At 38.9% G+C, this 22,314-nt stretch overlaps 1 protein-coding gene across 1 annotated transcript; it reads left to right on the forward strand.

Annotated features, from left to right (window-relative positions):
- Positions 1-311: 311 nt before the first annotated feature.
- LOC126366484 (cubilin homolog) lies at positions 312-11,852 on the forward strand. Its single transcript, XM_050009593.1, has one exon. The coding sequence runs from the start codon at positions 337-339 to the stop codon at positions 11,569-11,571; it is 11,235 nt and encodes a 3,744-aa protein (XP_049865550.1). The 5' UTR covers positions 312-336; the 3' UTR covers positions 11,572-11,852.
- Positions 11,853-22,314: the final 10,462 nt, after the last annotated feature.

A 22,314-nucleotide genomic window follows, 5' to 3' on the forward strand; every position in this document is an offset into this window, starting at 1 on the left:
CACAAAGGTGTGCAAGTTGTTTCTGCGCCTGTTGTAAAACGCGGTATCGTAGTGATAAGTGCTTTGAAATGGTTAACGCCTGGTCTGACGTTTGAGAACTTGGCTAATTATAGCATACTCATGTTTTTAGTGTGACCGATAGTATTAACTTTTTCCAATCACTTTATCAAATTAACACCACATGGCCCTAATTTGTCAGAAGTATTGGTTTCGAGAACTCACGAGTGCAATCAGGGGGCGTACGGAAACGCCCCTCTACTTCTAAACTTGTTCGCTAACTGGCTAGCTTCAATGTTTCAGTCTGATGTTGCTCCTCTATAGAGCACCACATGGACAATGTCCAAGTTATTGGTACGATTTTTGTTCCTAATTGTCTTATTTGTGCACCTAGATTGTGAAGTGTTCCGCGATAGACCTAGAATAAAAACAAACGAAGGCAACCTCATAGTAGAACCGGCGTTCGACAAGAATATCTACCTACAAACAAATGGACCGAAATCTACAGTATTCGTTGGAGGAATCAATATCCTGAACATAAATCTAACTGACAATATTGGACGCCAAGACCAACCAGTCATTGATGACTCAGTGAAGTACAACAGTATTCTTAGACGACTAGAAAGATTGGAGAATCGAGATACTCAGCCCAGTGACTTGTTATTCAATATAACTATTTTATGGCGCAGAGTAAATAGACTCACAACTAGAGTTTCAAGTCTTCAAAGTCTTATTAATAATGGAGGAAGAGATAGTTGTCAGTCACATCCTTGTGCACACGGTGGCACCTGTTTGAACTTGGTTAATGGTTATCACTGTCTATGTCCATCTAACTGGGAAGGAAAGGATTGCGATCAAGACGTTGATGAGTGTCGACACTTCCAAGGCACAGACTTGGGCTGTCAAAATGGGGCGAGATGCCGAAATACACCCGGATCATACGAATGTGAATGCCGCCCCGGTTGGTATGGACAGCATTGCACAAGAAGGGCAATGGATTGCAACGGTGGCAACTTTGAAATGTGTGGCTACGGAACTTGTATACCAACCAACACTGGTAGTGGAATAAAATGTATTTGTGATCAAGGCTGGACGACTAACGGAACTGGTGTTGCTTGCCTAACAGATGTAAACGAATGCAAATCCAGCCAGGGTCCGCGATGCTCAGTTAATCCCACAGTTGAGTGCATTAACTTACCAGGATCCTTCCGCTGCGGACTGTGCCCTGCAGGGTACGAAGGAGATGGATACATATGTTCTGATATTGACGAATGCTTAACTACACCCAATGGTGGTTGCAGTACTAGTCCTTTAGTAACATGTCATAATACCATTGGATCACGCATCTGTGGTGCGTGTCCTCCTGGCTACCAAGGAGACGGCATCACGTGTACTTGGAGAGGTTCCTGCAATATTAATCGTGGTGGATGTCATCCTTCGGCGCAATGCATCGACAACCCAGCTCTTGGTGGTCAAATAGCTCAATGCATTTGCCCTCCGGGAATGGAAGGAGATGGAATTGGATTGAACGGGTGTTATGTTCCAACTGGAAACTTCACACGCGGCTGCGAGATGAACCCTTGCGGCGTCCACGGCCAGTGCCACCCACTGCGGTCGGGTTATACGTGTATTTGCTACAGAGGTTACGGAGGGGCTCACTGCGACTCGGCAAGTAACTACTGCGCAAGTCAACCGTGCCTCAACGGAGGTAGTTGCAGGCCAGACGAGAGCTCGCCGAGAGGATTCAGATGTGAGTGCACAGCTCAATTCTCCGGAGATCTATGCCATGTAGCTGCCAAAACCTGTGGCGGGCTGCTGCAAGCTGAAGAGGGTAGTATTGTTTATCCTTTAACTAATACCACGTATAATCATAACTCTAGATGTGCTTGGGTTATACAAACAGATCGTGATAAAGTCATAAACGTAACATTTAGTAAGTTTAATCTAGAAGCCAATCCAGAATGTTTATATGATTTCTTACAAATACATGACGGTAGAAGTTCTGCTAGTCAAATTATCGGAAGGTTTTGCGGTAACGAGTTTCCTAAAGGTGGTAACATAATATCAAGTCATAATAACTTGTACTTTTGGTTTAGATCAGATCAAACCGTAGCAAAAGACGGGTTTGCTTTGCACTGGAATAGTATAAACCCCGTATGTGGAGGTACAATCAATGCAACAACACACGGTCACATAAGCTCGCCTGGCTCGCCGGGTCAATATCCGCCGAATAGAGACTGTTACTGGCATCTACTGACGGATTTAGGAAAAAGGATACAGTTGCATTTCTTCGCACTTGATATTGAGTCGCATTCAAATTGTAGTTATGATTTTCTCGCAATTTACGATGGGGAACGGACCACAGACCCTCTTCTCAGTAAATACTGCAGCTCTGCACAGCCGGCACCTGTGCAATCTGCGGGCAGCGATCTTCTCATACATTTCCATTCTGATGCGTACGGTTCGGGATACGGATTTCAATTAGCTTATGCTCCCGCTGACGGGGTACCCGGTTGCGGTGGCTTTTATACCAGCGATAGAGGAGAAATTGTTTCTCCAGCGTACGATGGAAAATACTTAAGTAATCTTTTATGCGAATATAAAATCAAAACAAGCCCTGATACCAAAATACGGCTCAATTTTATATCTTTCAAATTAGAAAGTTCATTTAGATGCAAATACGATTATGTTAAAATTTATGATGGTCCATCGCAAGATTCTAGGTTTGTTGGTAAATTTTGTGGAAGCACATTTCCCAAATCTTATACGTCATCGTCAAATCAAATTTATATTAAGTTTAAATCGGATCACAGCATGTCTGCTGACGGTTTTCGCATTACATATGAAACGATATGTCAACAGACTATATTAGGCGATAGTGGTGTTGTAAAGTCACCTGGATACCCGTTCAGTTATCCAGAGAATAAAATGTGTGAATATATTATCGGAACATCGCCTGGTAAAGCGATTAAACTAACGTTCCAAGACTTTGATATTGAAGATAACAACTATTACAATTGCCGATATGATAACGTTGAAATCAGAGATGGAGCTGATGTCAATGCCACGCTGTTAGGCAAGTACTGTGGAGGAACGGAACACACTCCGCCGATGTTGGTATCGACACACAATTTCATGTACATCAAATTTACTTCCGATTTGAGTATTTCGGGTACAGGATTTTATGCAAACTATACCACTATCGATACAGAATGTGGAGGCATATACAGGGAACCTACAGGTCATGTTAATCATCCATCTGGGAGTGACACTATTTATAAAAATGACCAGACATGTACCTGGATGTTAATAGCCCCACCAGGAATGCACATCAAGTTAACATGGAATAGATTTGATCTTGAGAATATGCCGTCTTGTAGAAGTGATTATGTAGAATTGAACGAGATAGATGAAAATAATGAACTGAATTTATTAGGGAAATATTGTGGCGTCACATTTCCACCTGCAATAACCACGACTTCGCCTCAACTTCAGATCAAGTTCCAATCAGATAGCAGCGTACGATCCGCCGGTTTTTCGGTTTCGTATACATTTTTGGATGAAAAAACCCATTGCGGTGGTTTGTTTACTAAAGCCCATGGCAGGTTATATTCCCCAGGGTGGCCAAAGAGGTATGAAAATAGTCGCGATTGCATCTGGACGATACAAGCACCAGCAGGTCAACAAATAAAACTAAATATCTCACAATTTGAACTAGAACGACCAGTACGTATGTCATGTGATTTTGCAGACTATTTAGAAATAAGAAATGGCGCTTCTAATACATCTCCACTTATTGGGAAGTATTGTGGCTCCTTTGAATCGAAACGTATAGTTTCTTTAGCAAACGTATTATACTTACATTTCCATTCAGATTCCTACATAACGGGCAAAGGTTTCCAGATAGAATGGGATAGCACAGCATATGGATGTGGTGGTACACTAACTAGTCCTTCTGGCACAATAGCATCTCCAAACTATCCCCTCAGTTATAACGAGAACGCAGAATGCTTCTATAAAATTGTTACCAGTGCTGGATCAAGAATCCGTGTCAGTTTTACCGAACTTGATTTAGAACGGACGATTAATTGTAGAGATGATTATGTACAAATATATGACGGACGCGATGAGAATAGTCCTAGTTTGGGAACATATTGTGTCATGTCTCCAAGAATTAGACCAATTGAATCCTCCACAAATTATCTTTATATAAAATTCCGTTCCGATTTCTACATATCAAGCAAAGGTTTCTTATTAGAGTACAGCACAATATGCCAACATAATATGACAGGATCGCATGGAGTAATAGAAAGTCCTGGTTATCCTGGTACATATCCAACTAATTTAGATTGTTTGTGGACTATTATTGTTCCTAAAGGTAATAAGATAAATGTTACATTCACACTATTCGATGTATATAAATCCGGTAGACTAAGATATCGTTTAGTAAGCCATTATGGTTCGTATACTCCGATGAGTGGTGTGCAATCGTGTGATAATGATTATGTACAAATGAAAGAATTAACTGATATTAATTTTGGAGAAAAGATGTGTGGAACTACATTACCAAAAAGGATTAGCAGTAAAAGTAATTCTTTGCAAGTTAAATTTATAACGAGCTTATACACTTTTCCCAAAAGTGGTTTTCGCTTAGAGTGGGCCAGGCATGGATGCGGCGGATATCTTCAAAAGACGTACGGAACTATACATTTAGACAGGTCTATGACTTCCAGTGGGGAGTTGGAATGTGAATGGATATTAGAGACGTCACCAGGAACTAGTGTAACAATTAATATAGGTCAGATCTATATGACTGACAGTGTAAATTGTACCACTGATGCTATAGAAATTTATAACGGAAGAAGTATCAACGATCAGCTTCTAACAAAAGTTTGTCACCACAGCCAAGAATTGACAACTGTGACATCAACTGACAATGTTATGTTGGTCAGATTTGTGAAGCACTCGACCCTGAAAGACGTTAATTTCTCAGCGTACTTTAACGGACATATGACTGGATGTGGAGGGAGAATCGAAGCACTCTCTGGCATAATTCACTCTAAGAATTATCCTAAAAACTACGAAAATAGTATGAATTGCTTGTGGACAATTCTAGTTCCCAGATATCATAGAATCGAGTTCAATTTTATGGAATTTGATCTTTATTCTTCAAATACAGACACAGATTGTGGTGACTCAGTAAAAATATATGATGGGGATATGGTCTTACATTCAAATTATTCGCAGCGTATTTGTCCAAATAATGAAGTATCCCAAATTATTTCTAAGAGCAATGTGCTAGGGGTACGGTTTCAATCGGACAACTTTGGTACAGCAAAAGGATTTAAAGCCAACTTCACTGTTATTTGTGGGGGCACCATAAAATCAACATTTTATGGTGGTATAATAAATACTGAGAAATGGCTCGCCACGCGTATATCAAATAACTGCACATGGACAATTTTAGCTCCGTCTTTGGATAAAAAAATAAGTCTAATAATAACTCATATGTCTATTCCAAAAAACACTGACATTATTACGACAAGAAAGTGTCCGTCGTCTTACCTAAGAGTATACGATGGTAACGACGTGGACGCTCCAGTGGTCGACGAGTTCTGTGGCCACAAAGTTCCTCCAATGATAGTGAGTCACGGCAGTGCTATTACTCTTGTGCTAGGCACATACAATGGCACAGTTGAAGGCCAATTTTACGCGACGTATTCAACGCTTACTACCGCCTGTGGAGGTATTTTGACCTCTGAAGAAGGATCTATTGCGTCACCTAACTATCCACTATCTTATCCAAACAAGGCCAGCTGTGAATGGACATTAAGTACGTCACCGGGTAACAGAGTCTACATAACATTTGAACAATTTGATTTAGAATATTCAGAAAACTGTAACGAAGATTATTTGGAAGTACGTGAAAACAATGGCGCAGGACGTTTGCTTGGCGTTTACTGTGGCACTGATATTCCCACTAATACAACAGCGGCAACAAAGCTTTTTATTAAATTCCATAGTGGACCTGAAAACAACGGGCGCGGTTTCCTTCTACATTACGGATTTTTACATGGTAACGAAATAAGTGGCGTCGAATCTGGAGAGATTGCATCTCCACTGTATCCACATATATACGAGGATAGTGGTGAATACTCGTGGAGAATCAATGTAGAGGGATCTAAATTAATTACGGTCTTAGTCGACATTTTGCAGATTCCTACATTGGGAACATCATGTTACAATAGCTTGGTTGTTTACGATGGATACGACGAAGATGCCCCAGTGTTAGAAGAATATTGCGGCATGTTAACTGAACAGAAACAACTGAAAACTACGTCCAACGTAGCTTTTATAAAGTTGACTCTAGATGAATCGAATACAGGCTCCATGTTCCATATTCGTTGGGCTAGTGGTGATGCGAATACTGAAGCAACCGGTGATACTGTAAATTGTGGGTTCAACGAAACTCGACTTTTGTCTCCCGGAGAAAAGATAACAATTAAATCACCAGGGTATGACGGAGCTGCTTATGATAACGACCTTAACTGCGAGTGGGTGTTTAAAGCGTCACCTGGTAATCACCTAAATTTGCATTTCTTGTCTATAAAATTGGAACAAACGCCAATGTGTTTTGCTGATTATGTGTCAGTTTATTCTTCGGAATCCATTTCGACGTGGAGTCCCGTAAAAGAAAATATATGTTTATCTGAACAAGGTAAGCAAGATCTTAATTCTACTACTTATATGAAGATTGTGTTTAAAACAGATTCCTCTATAACACGAGAAGGATTTGAAGCGCAAGTGAGCTCAGCTTGCGGTGGTATCACGTCTGGTTTGTCTGGAGTCATAGGCCCTAATTGGAACGATACGGTTGGTAAAGTTATTATAAATTGTGAATGGACTATAAAAGTGAGACCCGGCCGAACTATACTATTAAGCTTTGATAGTTTCAATATTACTAACCCAGATTCGCAATGTGTTACTTATGTCAAATTACGAAATGGGAACTCTGCTGAGGCTCCTATGTTAGCGGATGGTAAATATTGTGGATTAGAGCACGAAAATAGACAAAACATTGAATCTTCAAGTAATGCTGTATTCGTTAGTTACTCTACATTCCAGAGATCACGTACAGCATTTGGAAGCTTTAGATTGCGCTTCGAAGAAAAAGGTTATGAGTGTGGAGTAACGGCAAGTTTAGACTCTGACCACAAATGGGAAATTATAAGCTCTCCAAATTACCCATCAGTACCTGTTCCGTATTCAGAATGCTTATGGGTATTCCACGGTCCTCCAGGAGAAATATTAAGAGTAGATTTTTTGGACAGGTTTGATCTAGATCGAACCAATGATTGTACATTAGAATACGTTGAGATTCGAGAAGGCTCTTCTGATCTATCTCCATTAAAAGGGCGATATTGCAAAGAAATGCCTGGTACTATCAAAACAACTGGTAATGTAATTTATGTAAAGTATTATACACAACTGGCAGATCCCAAAAATGGTTTCAAAGCTAATGTGTCTATTGATGTCTGTGGCGGAACAATAAAAGCAAGCAAAGGTGAAGTAATTTCACCTGGATATCCACATATGCAAACTATACCATATGGGTCAGTATGTGAATGGAAAATTATTGGAAATCCCCGACAGGTATTGTTATTGAAACCTCAGGATATTCAATTGCCAGAATCAGAAGCACCGTGTGCTACAAAAATTACGGTTGAGGAAACTGTACCTGTTAACAATACAATCACTGTTTTGCAAACTTTTTGTAGTGAACAAGAAGGAGGAGAGGAGTATACTGAAGACAAAGAAGATGAAATGTCGTTAATACAAACTTCGTCAAATGAAGTGTCGATTAAATTTCACATGGGTAAACCAGCCGAATGGACACAGACTTCTACCAACAGAGGATTCCGATTCACGTTTAATTCTTCATTCCTTCGATGTGGAGGGCAAGTAACGACTCCTGAAGGATTTCTGGCTACTCCAGCTTACCCTCGAGATACAACGTTACGTTATTGTCAATGGCAAATTTCATTACCAGACAAATCGCGCCGAGTACACTTAGAAATTTTGGATTCTGGTATACAGACACATACAATAGGAATGTATAATGACTTTGATTTTCAATCATCTTTACATATTATAAAGAGTGGTGACGTGTCTAGTCCACGGGTATTTGAGTCATCTGGTCCCAAGCTTTCAATTTATGTGTTGTTAAATTCACCAGCAGCACGACACAGATTTAAAGCCAAGTTTAGCTCTGACGAACCGGCATTGTGCGGTGGAACCTTGACAGACTTGAGCGGTGAGCTTATGTCGCCCAACATCGACCGCCCATATATGTGCGAATGGCATTATAGTCCTAACCAAGTAAGTAATTCAAGTGATTTCAAAACTTTATATGTTACAGTCAAAGGCAATTCATCGACTACTAGAAATCGATGCGGATTTCAAGATCCTAGATTAAAAATACGATCTACAGTGTCAAGATTAAGACGCATATTTTATACTAGAATAGTTTGTGGTAATCAAGAATCGACTTTCAGAATACCATCGTCTGAGATGGACTTAAAGGCTTCAAAGAGCAGCAAAGAAGGAAGTTATTTAGAATTCCATCTAAAGTGGAAATTGCAGCCCTGTGGGGGTGTTGTAGAAGTGGGAGCAAATGAAGTCAATATGTTAAACGTACCTAGTAATTATAACGATACGCTAGATTGTGCATGGATAGTTTTAGTTCCCTCAGACCAGACCAGAGTGCAAATAAAGTTAGATGGCTCTTTCGTACTAGACTGTGATAACGAATTTGTAAAGATAGGAGATGGAATTGAAGAAGTCATGCCGATTATAGGAGATTACTGTAAAGATAGATTGCAAGAAGCTCCTCTTATAACAAAATATAGGAACTTGCTAGTCCAATACCATTCCAACGTAAAAAATGAAACTCAAGTACGCCTAATGATAAAATCCGTTACTCAAAGTTGCGGAGGGATTTTAAGAGAATATGAAACAATGTTCGAATCACCAAATTATCCTGAAAATTATGATCCAAATATTGAATGTACATGGGAAATCATAGCCAATCTAGGCAACAGAATATCTTTGCAGTTTATTAATCGATTTGTAATAGAAGACCGAGTCAATTGTACGAAAGACGCAGTTATTATTTATGATTGGCAAAATGGTAAATATACTCAAGTTAGTAGATTATGTGGACGCACTTTACCGCCAGTCTTCAACTCCACGATGAATCGAATGAAGGTTGTACTACGCACGGATTCCGAAACTAACTTAGACGGCTTTAGAGCCTGGTGGACAACAATTTGTGGAGGAAAAATAAACGCTACAAGTAAAGAACAAATCTTGTACAGTCCAGGATGGCCTGATAATTATTTACCAAATGCTGATTGTACTTACGTGATAAGTGGTGGAAATAAAAAAATATCACTTAAATTTTTAGAGTTCGAACTAGAAGGAAATTATCCCTCTTGTGAATTCGACAACTTCACGATGAGTGCCTATAACAATTATGATTATCTTGAGGAAACTTATTGCGGGTCACAAATTCCTCCTTCAGTACACAATTTTGATAAAGTGACATTAACCTTCAAATCAGACAGTTATATTAGCAGAAAAGGATTTAAGCTGTTGTATAGTTACTACGAGTGTGGTGGAGAAATAAAAGAACCAACAGTTATTAGTTCGACTCCTGATGGTGAACGCTATACTTCAAATGAGAATTGTACTTGGATTATCGAAGCACCAGCTGACAAAATAATCGTGTTAAAATTCCAAGATATCGATCTCGAGACTAGTAATGAGTGTTATAGCGATTATGTTGCGATATTTAATGGCAAAGTTATAGATGAAGACAAACGTGTGGCGTTACTTTGTGGTCACGTTAAAGCTCCAACGATTTTCCGTAGCACCGGTAATACTATGGTCGTGCAATTTGTAAGCGATGTTAGTGTACAATACAAAGGATTTAAAGCTGACGTTTTCTTTAGCTACTCCTCTGCTGTCGGGTGTGGTGGTCACATTGAATTAACGACAACCGCTGCCACACACACCTTTAAGTCTCCTCTTATTGCGCGCAATGTAGTGTACGAAAATTTCTTAGATTGCGAATGGACTGTCAACGCGCCAGCAAGTTATGCTATTAAGGTAGAATTCAAATCTTTCCACGTAGCCTCATGCGACGGTGTTAATCAGACGGCTTTAGGTTTCAGTAAATGCGATTGCGATTACGTTGAAGTCAAGGACGGTATAAACCCCAAAGACATAGTTATAGGCACCTACTGCGGTCACACATTACCACCACAGGTAATTTCTTCACAAAATACAATGAGTGTGCGACTTTTTACTGATGGCGAAATAGCCAGTTCTGGTTTTGAAGCCGTAGTGACTACCCAGAGGTCTGTATGTGACCAGTCATTTTATTCACTAACACGTGATGTCGTAACAGTGAAATCCTTTGGTTATTCATCGGGCGTGATACCTCGGGGATTGCATTGCGTTTATCATTTCTTGACTAATCCAGATGAATACTCGATTATACACTTCACAATAAAGAACCTAGACCTGCGCCCCGGAGAACCAGATCCTAATCAATGTAACAAAGATAAACTTGTCGTAAAAAGTATTCCTCGCCATCTCAACACTAGTGTTGGTAAGGATTTCGTATTGGATACTCCCCAGGATTATTTCTACAGCAACAGTTATATATATATCGAGGATGAGATGCGTCTTCCTGACCAGTATGAATTTTGTGGAATGAAAAAAGATATAGATTTATACTTAACTGGTAGTGTTACAGTTTATGTGCAAACATCACCAGATTCAGACTCAAAGAAATACAAAGGCATGGAAATACAGGTTTCACTTAATGGTTTTTGTGGAAGGAATTATACTGAGCCTCAAGGTAGGATTAGCTCATCGTATGGTACAATCCCGAATGACGCACCAAAGGATTGCTACACACTTATTACAGCGCCGGAAAATTTCACGATATCCGTGTACTTCTTGCACGTCCAGCCAAACTATTATGATGAGGATGTTTACTTAGACATTTACGACGGCAATAGTACTGCTGCTACCAGGTTGCACAGAGTTAATTCAGAAGCAGATGACGATGTAGCCGTATTTTCGACAGGCACATCCATATTGCTGCACAACCATTTCACCGATACAGATTTCGTGACTTACGATTTGAACTATGTGACGTCAGACAAAGGCCGCGGTTGTGGAGGGAAACTCCACAATTTACTAGGTAAAGTTTACAGCCCGATGTATCCCTCAGTGTATAGACAGAAAGGTAGTTGTGAGTGGGAAATTGAGACTACAACAAAGACGCGCGTGCGTTTGCACTTCACGGTGTTCGATTTAGGCCGATCGTGTGACCAGAATTACGTACAACTTGTCGATAGAAGCGGTAAGGTCATCTCCACATACTGCGATGAAATCCCCGCCGACTATACCAGTACGGATAACTATGTTAAAATAGTGTTTACTACTAGCATGAATAATGCTGGTACTGGATGGATAGCTGATTTTATTGCTGTTTTGTAATCATTTATTCATTTTTATCATAAAACGATATTAGGTAAGTACATTGTTTGTATTATAACACTAATGTTCCTTATTATCAGGATGATAATTTGGGCAACTGTATTAAGTACTCTCTTAGAAATATTTCTAAATTGGAGGGTATCAGTTTATGTTAATGTGATTATTGAAATAATTCTGTATTTAAGTATTTATATTTAGTTAACTAGTAAATAAAATAGATTAAGTTTATTTGTCACTACTTATTTATTTTTATCAAATTTTGTTTAAGAACATCTACTATCATGACATGACCTTTTGTTATTTTTTAATTTATAAGTAAGTAAAATACTGGTGTTTTAATAAATACATTTTAACCTGTTCACTAATAAATTAATTTTATTTATTTGTACACAACAGAACAGACAAACAGAAAACAGACAGTACAGGTAAGCTTATCTCTAAGAAAGAGATTTCATCCAGCTGACCTATGTGACAAGGAGACATGCAGTGTATAATAGGTACTATAGATAGACATACTTACCTTTTATTAACAAATACATTTTACATCATTATTTTTTGCTAATTCACGCCCCACATGGTCAGAGCTGATAAGAGAAATATTTAGAAGTTCAGTAATGAAAAAACAGAATGCGAACAGCTGCTTATCTATTATACCGACATCGACTAAGAGATGTCCTCATGTCTTCTTCCACCAATCAATCAATAATACTTTATTGCACAAAACATAAGTAGGACATGTACAATCAATAGAGAGAAAATCGAAAAAAAAAAGCTGACTCGGACGGGACTTCAACCCGCAGCTCTTGTTAAGCGGGGACGAGCTATTACACCACCGGGTCTTCCTCCTGCACGTAAGATGCGAAATTCTTTTGATCTATGTATCGTCGTCATATCGCCTGACGCCACGCTCGTCCCGGCTTGACAAGAGCTTCGGGTTCAAGTCCTGTCCGAGTCTATTTTTTTTTTCGATTTAAATTTTCACTTTGTGAGTTTCCCTAAGCACGGGTACAATAGGCCTTATTGCTAAACAGCAATTTCTTCCAGGCAACATTAGACTGAAAGAAGTCGATTCTCTTCAAACTGAACTGCAATGACAAATGGTGGAATATCATTTTTTCTACCACTTTCAATGCGATAGTATGTGGGTTACCTACGTACGTGTTATTAACACATTATCTTAAAGATAGGTACCATTATACATCTACTTACAGGTATGTTTTCGTTATTCAGTAATTTTCTGGAAGTTGTAAATAATATAATATTAAGCTCCTTTTCCAGTGCTTTCCACCATAACTATGTTTATGAGCTCAAGTAATTTTTCTTTTTATGTTTATGACCTCCCTGTAAGTAGGTATGCCACCTGTACTTTTGCTGCCTTAGTATTTTGTTATTACCTTTTTTAATTACTTCTTAAAATAAATGACCTTTTAGTTTCTAAGTAAGTATAATATATATGTATAGATAGGTTTTCTTGACTTATAACTTTAGGTGTCAAAATATGTGTAAGTACTTTAATATAGTTGGCCTGGCCCTGAGTGCATAGTAAGAATAATAGGTACAGCAACTCCGCGAAAATATATTAAAAGGTCGTCTTGTGACCTGCAGGGCAAGAAGTCAAATATCGACTATCATGTAAGGAAATCCTTTCTTATCACAAGAAAGGTGAAAACCTTAGTATGATTGGATATTTATCCAATAATACTTTTGTATGCAGTAAGTATCTTAAGAAAACTAATGATAAAGTTAGTCTATCACATAAAATATGCAGTAAAGTGGCTATGGATTTTGAGATTCAGTAGACCTGTCGAAGTATATCTGTTTGCAGGAGTAGGTGTAAAATAGAGTAGGGTAGCAGCAGCGGCAGAGGTTCTCATACAAAATGCCCGTTAGGTCCTGTCCAACTTCTTTCTTTTATTCCGTGGTCGTCACACACAAATATGTCATACGTGTGAGTTTAGATATGTATAGGTACGTACTTATGTACTCATTGAATATATGTATTACATAATATTTGTTGGTTGACTTTGGTGTGTGCGCTTTGCAGTCAAAGCGTAGTTACATGACGTGTCTACGGCGGAAGTTGAACTTGCATGTCTTGTCTACGAACGGATGAGAGCAATTTAATTTGGTTACATTTTATTTTAGTTGCGTACTCTAACTTGATGGACTAATGTTATGGGCGATAGGCTGATCCCTTATCACCATAAGGTTCATCATATCCATCTTAGGACTTCGTATCAACAGTGGCTGCAAGTTGTCTTTGATTACTTGTGGCTCTGCCCACCCCATTTGGGATTACGGGCGTGAGTTTATGTATGTATGTATGTACATTTTAGTCAGTGTACAGGCAAGCTGAACATCTAGACATATATTTAGCACGTATGTATTAGGTTTAATGTTACTACGACGTCACGCATACAACTGTTATATTATATTACATCAGTGCAATAAACACTCGTTACGTGGAGAAAATCATATTATACATTCTCACAACAAGTTTCAGAGTGAAGAAAGTATAAACAGCGAGGAGATCTATATACAGGAATCGGGAATAAACTACTTCATGAACGCCAACAGTAAGTAACATTACCTAACAAGAACAATTCAATGTAAGGGCGATGTTACCAGGACCCCGATACCGACCCCGCTGGCATGGTCGACGATTACCCTCAATCAGCGCTTATCGCTATCGACCCACTAGGGTCGATTAATTATTTCAAATATTTTTCCTCTCAGACGACGCCCTGAGCCGAGGCTCGCGCCCATCTGGGGACCCTCAGGCCTTTTGTCTTAAACGTTGTACCGGGAAAGAGCCTTCAGCGCTCCCTCCCTCTGATCAGTCACGTCAAAAAAAGCGATGTTACTCTTATCTACCTTACAGTCAGCGTTCTAAGGATAGTTCCACTGAAACTCCACTTAATAGTGTAGGTATAAATAATACTGGAAAAGCCCAAACACTTTTTTCCAAAATCACACGCATAGTATGTAGGTACTTACTTAAACGCAAATCCCCTGTTGTTTACTTAGATCACTACAAAATTCACTGATACTTAACCATTTTGCAATACTCAGTTTGCAATAATGAATGCGATTGGATTAGTAGCAGCAGACTGGTGACAACAATTTCAATGTAAAATAGAGTAGAGCTGTTGACGTAGCCGCGGCGTGATCCAGCTGCGAGGGCCGAGCCTGCGGTGGCGGCGTAGGCCTGCGCCCCCGCCCCGTGAAATTGAATTAGCAACTCATTAGTGACGCCAATAAAACGACTGGCACCCTCCATCCTACCCCACGCGACACACTCAGGTCGCTACACACGCAGAACGCTCCACTTGTCCGGATTCTACCATGAGATTCAATCTTGTATTATTATAACATCTATAATTATACATCTCACCTTAGGACTTCGTATCAAAACTGGCTGCAAGTTGTCTTCCTATAGGTATTATTTGTGGCTTTGCTCACATTAGAATTGCGGCGTAAGGTTATGTACTTACGTAATATACAAATAAAAAAGATAAAGGAGAATTACAAAATATCAACAGGAGTAAAATCGGCGGTCTTTAGTAAAATTGCTAATAGGAATTTCTATGTTGTATTTAGGCTTTCAGCGTGATACTATCGTGCCAGAATTTGTATTTTAAGTACCAAGATTAAATCTAAATACTTACCTAACATGACAAAAGCTTATTTCATGTAACTACGCACGTAGGCACAATTTTTAGGTTCAAGTACCTATTGTAGATGTTAAACAAACTTATAGCTACCTACTGCTAGTATGTACTTACTCCTAATACAATTATTTAGGGAACAGTGCCTTCGCCTTTGAAATACGCAACTAGAAGGACCTAAAACTTGTAAACCATTACGATATGTTTCACTGTTAGTTTATACGTAGGTATTTTCTGTGTAGATTGTAAGTTACTATTTTCTAGTGATGAAAACGGACGTCAGAATATTAAATCCTCCCTACCTAGCCTGAAAACTTAAATAAGTTTTGACAACATGTATTGTTAGTTTAAAATAGTAACATAAAATATTTTAAAACGTAAACAAATAGAGATCTCGTAAAAACTTTCCAGACACATTTTACTAAGAGATGTTAACACTGTAGCAGTAAAGAGAATAGCGTAGCATGAAATCAGCTATCTAAGTAGATTTAGTTACAAAAAGATGGTATACAGGAGATGTTAACTAAGTAGGTAAATAAAGGTATGTGTGTGTGTCAGAAATATTTCAAAGCAGTGGAGCGAGATTCCCTAGGGCGGGAGAGGGTAAACTCTTGCGAATTATAGGCACTTACTTTAAACGATAGCCCGTCGGGATTCCGGCTGTTTCGTTACACTCACTACTCCGGACGTATTGTCGGATTTTAATGACTTAACTACTTTGTAATTCCTTTCTTCCCGAAATTCTATTCGTATATTATGCAGTTTAATATCACGAAGCACGTCAATCAACGACCAGCTCCAAAGGAACCGAGGCGGGCGTTAATTTTGTTAATGACATGTATCTTGTTAAGATCGGTACAGATTCAATTCTGTCGCTGCTGAATAAATTAAGGTAACATTTGCTCCGAAGACGATCGCACTCATACCTTTAATGAACTTACGTATGAATTTGACGTGCGTAATCTCGTGCGAATTACCGGCTTACCCTGATTCCTCGGAATTGCTTCTAAAGCTAATTGAGCGAAAAGGAAATACGAATTCTTTGAGTCGGTCCGTTGGCGCTTGCTCTATCAAATGAACCAGACTGGAATCAATCTGAAAGTTTGTTTATGTTCCGACTTAAACTGCGAAAGTCAGCCAGTTCGTGTGGGGTTCATTTTGCGGAATTGTCTTTAGGCGTCTTACCGTTTTTAAGAAATATGTGATTTTACACGGATATAGAATATTTAATATGCGGAAGGAAAATTAATACCTGTAAAATTATAAGTAAACTAATAGTAGTCAGTAGGATGGTGGTATAAATTATTTATTTACATCCACGCTTCTACTTCATATCAGCTTGTAGCTTTTATTGCGTTGTTGTTTAAACGGGCTTTTTGTTCATTTAAAAAGGATTCCACCAATTACTTAGTGCTTAGTGATTTAGATTTGCCATCAATGTTTTATATTCTGAGCGTAAATATTTACCCTAGAGCCAGGTGTGGAAGGGTTTTCCTCTGGGAGAGCCCATCATTCGTCACGATCAATATGCTCTTAGACTCACGCGTAGTGACTCTTAATTCGACTTACTGAGGTGCAATTCAATGAAAAACATTTAAGTATTTCTTTGACACTTGACACAGAAGGAACAGCTTATTTCCAGTAGCCGTGAGAGAGCGTTAGATTTTGCAAGGAGATTCGCTGTGGGAAAAAACGGAGAAAAAATTGTTCATCAAATCTCGACCCCAAAACATGAAAAAAGTCCAAAATTCATTTCCAGCATTAACTAGGTATTATAAGAAGAGTTGCATCTATGTGAGCCAGCGTCGCGGGCGCGCTGCGTCCCAAGTTAATGTTGCGTGTAAAGTTATGGCCCAGTTTCTAACTGCATGCAGCAACTTGGTGGCTCCGCCGCCACATGAGCTCTACAGAAATTCATGACACGCAGCGTTAATTCCCACTCTGCGACCCACACCGACCCGCCTTCTCCCGCTACTTTACCAAACTATCTCAAATATAAAACCTGAGAACATTAACTATGAACCACTTCCCCATAAGTATCTATGGCTAAGAAGAGCGACAAATCGCTAGATGTAGCTGTAGAATTTTATTCTATCGTGTCGATAATTAAAAATGTTTACTTATAAGTAAAAAATGTCTCCCGATAAGTGTATACATATATGTTATTTATTTAACCCGGAATTATAAGCAGCCGTAAACTCTAAGTAAGTAAGTATTTTTACTCAAACATAATGCCTGGAACCGACAACGGAAATCTGATTCTTTGACAGACTCAGTACCAGCATATGGAGTTAAAAAGGCCACATCGAAGCAATTCATCTAAAAAAGCAATATTGCAATTTGACATTTGCGCATATAAAATTAAGTGCGCAATGAAAGCAAATGTTAAATAGCAACATTGCTTTTTTAGATGAATTGCTTCGATGTGGCCATTTTAACCCCCCAAGTCAACAGCACATACCTATCACAGTACTTCACCCTTCTTAATGATTATTAGGTACTAGAAGTTTGCGGGTATACGTATATACCCGTATGAAACTCTACCATAACTTAAGTCGAATAGTTCATAATGAGTCGCTCGTCTATTTTCGTATCTACACGGAGAGAAAAGCATTTGTAACAACAAAATAATGGCTAAGAACACATTACTGCTTTTCTTTGCTTTCTTTTTGAGGTTCAAGAGCAAACCTTTAGCCGGGTGGACGTTAATTGCTCCGTGAGAAGCGAGCCACCTGCGCTCACGCCCGCTCCTAATAAACAAAATAAGTAAGCAGAATTAACACATTAAGAGTATTATGATTGGATGGCTTACGATTGAACACGCCTCACTGCTGCTGTGAACTGCGACGCCGAGAAAGATCGTCGAGAGATGACAATGATGTGCCGTGAGAATGAACATTTTCATTTATTTTAATTATCGTATCTCACACGGACGGGATGATATTAAATTAATGGAACTCGTATCTATGAAAGTTTTCTAAATTAGTTCGTTTAATGTCAGTCTCACTCTTCTAACCTAACCTTTCACGGATCAGACCTCAGAGTGCAGACTGCAAATATATTTTTCTTTCGGGAAGATAGCTCCACTGTAATAAATATCAAGAATAAAAATTTATCGAAATCATATTATTATCCCCAGAAGGGTGTTATGAAATACGCAGTGATAGCCAATAAGCTAAAGATAATTTGTTGGCAATTCCGGAAGCACGAAGTTTAAATCAGGAATTCATCGAACCATTCATTCGGATTATCCAGATGATTTTTTAACGCCTCCTGAGGGACGCATAAAGTGAAATATTTAAAGCAGATGACAATATTTTAGGAAGAATAGCTTTATTTTTAAAATGAGCGCCATCATAAATCGCGCTGGCTGCAATAACGCAGGGCGCCTCGACGAGGACTGAATATAAAATACACATCACATTAAAAGCCCGCTGCTTACCTATTGATAACATTATATACGTATTTTGATGTCTGACGTGTATACAAAGTTTTATGAAGTAAGAGTTCATATTTTATGTTCATCTACATTAACTAAATAAGTATATGTGATAACACAAAATACAGGCTACGTTATTTGAAAGAACGAGGTGAAACAATTTTCAGGCGCGGGGTTTCAAACGAGACACCATTTTACGTCGTAAAAAGAAGAGATGTGCAGATATAAAGACAGATTTATGTTCTAATTAGTCGCTGCGAACGGAACAGTGCAGACCTGCGTAAAACGAATTTATGCGACCGCACCTCTGTTTGTTCAAATTGTTTCACATGATTTAAACCCGACAGGTAACTGTAAATTTTGTATAGCTGGATGTCTCATTGGCTGTTTTACTGGTAAGTACCGTATATTTTACTTTTACTTACAAACACAATAAAAATAAAAATGAATATTCTTCCAGAGACCACACATATAGTGGTAGAGCATGAATGTTTTTAAAATAACTGGTATTTTTGTAAAGTTAGGGGTGAACTGATCCGTTGTATTTTTTTAATACAAAAGGCTGTTTGTCTATCTATGGTCCCTGACAAACCGTAACAAATATATACGACCATTATCAATTCACACTCGGTGGTTTATAACAAAAGGATCGGTCGCGGCGGCGCCCCGTTTTTACTCCTCTCCCGAAGAGTCCACAACAAAGCCCTCCTATATCAACCTCTTTCGCTATAAGTATACATACGATGCTTTCTTCCATGCTTCACATAAAAAAAAACAATAAAGACTAGCTAATAAATGCTTAAGCATAACTTTATAGATAAAGCGTGTGTGATTGCTATTAGAGGTAATGTTACGACATATCAATTGGGTTCACAGTTCACCCTTGATGATATTGTCATACAGTTACATCCCAAATGCGGTTGAACAAATGTTCGGGTTGTACACCGACAGGAACCTGTTTTGAAGTTAAATTACCAAAGTTTGACAAGCGGTCGGACTCAGTAAACTACGCTAGCAATAATTCTGCATAGCGTGGCTGGAAGACAATCACCTGCTACTTATAATTAGTGAAATTTTCAGTTCAGCTGTTCATTCTATTACCTAAGAAATAGCAGAGAATTAAATGTAAAGGTATTTGATATTGTTTGTGTTGTGAAGGATATTTAGGTTTTCTATTATTGTAAATCCGGAGCCGGACGAAGGCGAGGCGGCGCGTGGCGGGCCGCCGGGGCCGCCCGCACCACGACACAGGTGCTCCGACGATTGCTTCTTACGTGTAATGAAATACTTTTCCCAAGACGCTCCTCCACGATGCCCCTCAAATTGAAACCGGAGATTATCTCGTGCTAACGCTTCGACCCAACTTTATACTTTCATTAAATTGAGCAGACGTCTCAGAGCTCGTTCAAATCGCCTTACGCTAAGCAGCAGCCGCGGTCGCCCACGCGGGGTTTCCCGGCGAGCGGCGCGGCGGCCGCGCCCACACCCGGCACACGTCGTCACTCAGTGTTGCCAGTGTCTCACAGCACGATCCCGACCCCCATCATATTAATTTCACTCAGAGTTCTCGGGACACCGACAGGCTTATAAGATTAGAATAATTTTCTCATTCCAAGGACTTCCCGCGAGCGCAACCAGCAGTTTAATTAAAACTAACAGTTGTCTCACACAGTCTTATCCGGCAATTTGCGAGGTATTACAGGCCGAACTTCGTCCACAAATTATCTTGACTCCATTTAACAAAGCGGTTATGTTAATACGATCCAGCCAGATTTAGAAGAATGTTTTTGTTATAAGAGGCGTGTAGCAAATTACGACATTAAGGTAAAATATGATATTTAATTTAATCCAGCCACTGCTCGACACTGTGGCCCGCCGCGCCAGAGGTGATCATTAAAACGAAGCGCAAATGAGCTTTTTATAGGCATCATAACACTCACAGATGTTGGAACCAACTATTGAATTAGTAATAGCATTTAATACACTCGCTTTACGACCACGAAGATGGGTTTCTCGACTTGATGCATCCATCAAATATTTAATTTGCTCTAACGACGCGGTGTAAAATGCTAACTATCCGTGTCATATGAAATATTGTTCACATTACTTTGTCAATCGACAAAAAGAAAGCTATATCAAAAGACTGCATGAAAAGCGCGGTGTCAAATAAAATGAACTGCTTCCTTATGTCCGAATACAATCCGGCTGTCTCCATGCATATAAAATTTGCTCGCACGACAACTCGCGAAAATATTATGTACCTAACGCAAATGTTAAGGGATGGGTTCTATTTCTGTGACGGCAGCGGCGATGGCGCGGGGTCGCCAGTGCCCTGCTACGCTGCTATCGACGCACCCCTTATCTTTACTGTGGAATAAAACAAAAGCACCACTTTCCCTGCAATATGTTATGCGTACGGGTGCTTATGAAATATGAATTCTATCTCACAAAACATATTATTTCGTTATTACTGAATATATTGCTACACGTTCCAGTGTTATATGGGATCCGGCTTTCTTTATAAGCCAAAATAAAAGCATCCTGAGTGTAGCGGATGTATGCCGAACCTAGCTGTTAAAATGCAAATTTAAGAGATCGCGATGAGATATTACGACATGGCTTTTTTCGTAGCCTTTATGGTGTTTTTATTTTATCCTTTTGCAATCATAATAGCACTTTATACTTCCTTATACTTACTTGTTAGTCGATGTAAGTATTATTTTATTATTATTCCTCGTTTTTGTGTTCAAAAGGAATAACGCATTTTCCGTGGGTTAACTTATACAACATAACTCGTAAATTAAGCTAATAAATAAGTAAACTGAATTGTTTTGACCCATAACAGTAGGTTCAAAAGCCGGCGTATAAGTTGTGTGGTCTTCCTCTGCGGTTTGGCGCGCAGCGGTCCGAGACGGCGACGTCGCGACGCTCGCACTGTGGACCACTGATGCCACTTACAACAACTTATTTTATATTATTTATTTTTATTTTATATCGGATTAAACAGAAAAGTTTTACTTGTACCATCGTACACGTGTAGTTTATCATTAATAAGTGTCTGGGGGATTAAAAAGGCCTCATCGAAACAATTGGGTCGTGTGGTTCAAGATAAATTATGAAATTCTGATTAAGTACTAAATAAAGACACGTCTAAAACTAACGAAAAACATTTTCTTTTTTCTATTTATCTTATTTATAAATTTTAAACAAGAAAAAAGTAATAATAAGTCCGACATTTTATCACGTTTTACTATGACGTAACAGTGTGCTTTTTCAAACTTTCATAGTAAGTAATTTCATGTTTTAACGTTTAGTAAAAAGTAACTGATTTGAATAGTTGGAAACTAGCCTATTCATCTAAAAAACCAATATTGTAATTTGGCATGTAAAAGTAAGTGCGCAATGCAACCAAATGTCAAATAGCAATATTGCTTTTTTAGATGAATTATTTAGAAGTGGCCTTTTTGAACCCCGTGTAATGTCATGGTGATGTGCTCATTTGCTTATGCTTAATTAACTTAATCGTGACAAGTGGTTAATTGATGATTTGTGATTCGATCTACCGCAATATCTGATTACGTGTTCAGAAATAGGTACTTTTGCTAACCTACAAACGTGATTTTTTACACAGAGGAG

This window comes from Pectinophora gossypiella, chromosome 4, assembly GCF_024362695.1.
Source record: "Pectinophora gossypiella chromosome 4, ilPecGoss1.1, whole genome shotgun sequence".
In the NCBI taxonomy this organism is placed as follows: Eukaryota; Metazoa; Arthropoda; class Insecta; order Lepidoptera; family Gelechiidae; genus Pectinophora; species Pectinophora gossypiella.